Genomic DNA, 5000 nt, shown 5'->3' with positions numbered 1-5000 from the left:
ATATACATATACATATATACATATATACATACATATACACACATATATATATATATGTGTATATGTAAAAGAAAAATAGCTCAAGTGTTTTATATATACATACACACCCCCACATACATACATCCCCCCACACATACATACACATGCACACATACCCATACACATACATACATATATACATACACATACACACACATATACAGATACATACACAGACACACACACATATATATATATATACACACACACACACATACATATATATATATATATATATATATATATATATATATATATATATATATATATATATATTCATATATATGTGTGCGTGCATATACACATGCATACACATGTGGACACGCACACTCACATAAACTTGTCTACGCAATCATATACACACATTTATATTTACACATACATAAACATCTAAACGTTTACTTATATTTTTTTTTAAATAAAAATAAAGATAAAAAATACATCTACACAAATATGCTCCCATACTTATTCACAAGTACATTCATATTTGAACATATAAACAAACCTATGTTTTAATAAATACATTTTTACACAAAAATATCCATACATCCAAAAAATCATACGTAAATGCATATTTATATATTTTTAAAAAATAATATTGATAAGAGTCAGAACAAGGGTAAGAGTGAAATTATAAATGATAATGCGTATATGTACACAGAAAAATCAGTTAAAACACTTCTATTTTATGCAAAACCCTAAATATGTATACACAGACACACACACACACACACACACACACACACACACACACACACATATATATATATATATATATACATATATATACATATACCCACATATATATATATATATATATATATATATATATATATATATATATATATATATATATACATATATATATACACATATATACATATATACATACATACATACACATACATGTACACGCATACATACATATATACACATTATCTCTCACAGATACACGCGTATATATAAAAAAACACCCATACCGGTATGTTCATACGTACATAAATTTAGTATGTTGTGGTTGTTACAATGGTTTATCAAGATTTAAAATATACTCTAATTAAGGTTAATAAATTACGAAAGTATAGATAAATAATTAGAATCGTAAGTAATTTTAATCTTCTAACCTTTGAGGGAAAAACTAAAGTGTTTTATTAGAACTATTTTAAGTATTTATTTATTACGGGTACATATGATAGCGTTTTATAAAAACCTTTATTTTTATTTTTATTTGAAAGCAGAATATGTATGTTTCTGCCAATGTTTGCATTTGTAAGAATGTTCAATGAAAGTATTAACTAGACAATTCCTTGAAAATAAAATAAAAAGAAATTCTGTTACACATAAATCACAGAATTTTCCACCCTTTTCATATGGCTTAGAAATAGAAAGAATAAGCCAGTCTAGTTTAAATTTAATGTTATTATCTTTAAGATCCCAAATTAGTTTGCTAAGGCTCGTGGTATTACGTTTGCTTCTATCTCTAAAGGATGAAAAATGGTTAGAAATTCTAGTGGATAAAGGTGTAGAGGAAGAACCTACGTAAAAGTAAGTATTTTTGGGAGTACTAACTTGACATTGGTAGATAGTGTTTCTGAGTCTCACATTTTCACTTAAAAAACAGATTCTCTTGGAATTGACTTCTGAAATAATGATTTTGTTGTTATGACTATTACTATTATGTGTCGTGTTATTAATATTGTTCCCTATATTATTATTATTATTATTGTTATTATTGTTATTTTGGTAAGGGTTAATAACGTTTCGTTCAATGATATTACTGTTTGAACTCTCTAGTGGATGTAAAAGCCTCATATTGTGTGCAGATAATATCTGCGAACTGTTCTTCATGTTAGAGAAACCGAATCTAATCTTGTGTGTGTTTATGACTTGGGAGTAATGAGAGTGTTTAGGAAAGTTCTTATTTATAGCGTTTTGGAACTGGGATACCAAGTTTGTTTTTACATTATTATTGTAAGAAAGAACTACCCAGACATATTTATTAGGTTCTGGTTTAGAATGTTTACCGGTATTGTTTATAAATAGTCTTCATTTATTGTTATCATTGGGAACCATGTGGTTGGTAAGCAAGCTACATATATATATATATATATAGGAGGGGCTTCTTTCAGTTTCCGTCTACCAAATCCACTCTCAAGGCTTTGGTCGGCCCCGAGGCTATAGTAGAAGACACCACACCTATATATACACTTATATACACCTATATATACACCTATATATACACATATATACACATATATACACATATATATACATATATATATATATATATATATATATATATATATATATATATATATATATATATATATATATATATATATATGGTCGGCCCGAGGCTATAGTAGAAGACACTTGCCCAAGGTGCCACGCAGTGGGACTGAACCCAGAACCATGTGGCTGGTAAGCAAGCTATATATATATATATATATATATATATATAGGAGGGGCTTCTTTCAGTTTCCGTCTACCAAATCCACTCACAAGGCTTTGGTCGGCCCCGAGGCTATAGTAGAAGACACCACACCTATATATACACCTATATATACACCTATATACACATATACACACATACATACACATATATATACATATATATATATATATATATATATATATATATATATATATATATATATATATATATATATATATATGTATATATAGGAGGGGCTTCTTTCAGTTTCCGTCTACCAAATCCAATCACAAGGCTTTGGTCGGCCCGAGGCTATAGTAGAAGACACCACACCTATATATACACCTATATACACCTATATACACATATATACACACATATACACACATATATACACATATATATACATGTTTCTCTCCTCTTCTCTTTTCTAGTCTGTTCCGGCAAGGTCCTCGACCTCGTCATCGCCGCCGACGCCTCGGACAAGATCTTCGAGGAAGAGTTCTACTCCCAAATGGACTTCCTCAAACGATTGGTCCGAATCCTCGACGTTTCGAACGCTACGGCCCGTGTCGGATTCCTAACCTTCGGGAAACGCCTCAGAACAGGCTTCGACCTCACCGAATCCAACGACGCCGACACCATCGTTAATAAAATCGCCGGGGCCAAGCAGTTAAAGGGTCGCGGCGGGGTCGACGACGCTATAAAACACATGCGCACGAGGGGCTTCCGGCGGTCCCTCTTACGGCGCGAGGTCAGCGCGCCCCGTATAGGGTTAATCGTGACCGGAACGAAGAATAAGAACTTGGAGCAGATCGAAAAAGAGGCGAAGTTTGCCGCGAAGGCCGGGATAACCTTGTTCGCCGTCGGTGTGTCCCCGCAAGTGTCGAGCGTCCAGCTGGAGCACATCGTGGCCAGCCAGAAACCCGGGAAGCGCTACTTCCTCGCCAATTCGTATAACAACATCGATAATATTCTACACGAGCTTGCGATACAGATATGTGAAGGTAAGCCCTTAAGGACTTCCTAATATGATTTTTCTATTCTTTTCCTGCTTTTTTAATATTCTTTCCCAGGGGCCACGTTTGCAACCCCCAAAACTCTTTAAGGATTTTGAGGTGACCTTTCACTACAGTTTAAGGACTTGCTAATACGATTTCCTGCTTTTTGTATATTCTTTCCCAGGGGCCACATTTGCAACCCCAAAAACTCTTTAAAGATTTTGAGGTGACCTTTCATTACAGTTTAAGGCCTTCCTAATACGATTTTTCTATTCTTTTCCTGCTTTTTTTTATATTCTTTCCCAGGGGCCACATTTGCAACCCCAAAAACTCTTTAAGGATTTTGAGGTGACCTTTCATTCCAGTTTTTTGCCAAGAATCAGCTTAGATAAAGCTGCTTTCCCTGTGCCCTTGTTTCAGGATCCTTTTCTATTAGTGTTCCCTCTCGGGTATTGAGACCTCAGCTTAAAAATCCCCTCACAATTCAGAATTTAGGGAACAGAAGGGTCAGCATTACAAATTTGTGAAGGCCAGAACTTAAGGCCTTCCTAATACGATTTCTCTATTCTTCTCCTGTTTTCTTTTATATTCTTTCCCAGGGGCCACATTTGCAACCCCCAAAACTCGTTAAGGATTTTGAGCTGACCATTCATTTCTGTTTTTAGGAAAGAATCAGCTTAGATGTAGCTGCTTTCTTTGTGACCCCTAACCCTAACCCTAACCCCTGTTAAAGGTTCATTTTTTATTGGTTTTCCTTCTCAGGGATTGAAAACTCAGCTTTAAAATCCCTTCACAATTCAGAATTTAGGGAACAGAAGGGTCAGCATTACAAATTTGTGAAGAGCAGAACTTAAGGCCTTCCTAATACGATTTCTCTATTCTTTTCCTGCTTTTTTTATATTCTTTTTTCAGGGGGGCCACGTTTGCAACTCCAAAAACTCTTTCAGGGTTTTGAGGTTTAAACCCTCCATTTTCCTTTATTATATAAACACTTGCCCAAAGTGCCACGCAGTGGGACTGAACCCTGAACCATGTGGTTGGTAAGCAAGCTATATATCTGTATATATATATATATATATATATATACATATATATATATATATATATATATATATATATATATATATATATAAGATGGGCTTCTTTCAGTTTCCGTCTACCAAATCCACTCACAAGGCTTTCGTCGGCGCGTAGCTATAGTAGAAGACACTTGCCCAAGGTGCCATGCAGTGGGACTGAACCCAGAACCATGTGGTTGGTAAGCAAGCTCTCTCTCTCTCTCTCTCTCTCTCTCTCTCTCTATATATATATATATATATATATATATATATATATATATATATATATCTTACCCGTAAACCTCACCTGTTCTCTTAATTGCGTTTCCAGCTGAACCGAACCTGGTCCCAGTCTCCGATGCAGGTAAATATAAACCTCTTCTTATATATAAATATATATATATATATATATATATATATATATATATATATATATATAGGAAAATGTAAAAAAGCCAGAATGCTGAA

The 5000-nt window shown here is 33.8% G+C and overlaps 1 protein-coding gene across 1 annotated transcript in view; it reads left to right on the top strand.

The window, feature by feature from the left end:
- LOC106883277 (matrilin-1) overlaps positions 1-5000 on the top strand; it is a 54709-nt gene that overhangs the window by 40270 nt on the left and 9439 nt on the right. The window contains exons 6-7 of the mRNA XM_089350138.1: positions 2908-3480; positions 4864-4896. Coding sequence (XP_089206264.1) covers positions 2908-3480; positions 4864-4896 — 606 coding nt within the window. The remainder of the gene's footprint in view (positions 1-2907; positions 3481-4863; positions 4897-5000) is intronic.

This window comes from Octopus bimaculoides, chromosome 4 (assembly GCF_046866305.1).
Source record: "Octopus bimaculoides isolate indiv1 chromosome 4, ASM4686630v1, whole genome shotgun sequence".
Lineage (NCBI taxonomy): Eukaryota > Metazoa > Mollusca > Cephalopoda > Octopoda > Octopodidae > Octopus > Octopus bimaculoides.
The sequence above is the reverse complement of the archived record's forward strand: the minus strand, read 5'-3'. Positions and strand labels throughout refer to the sequence as shown.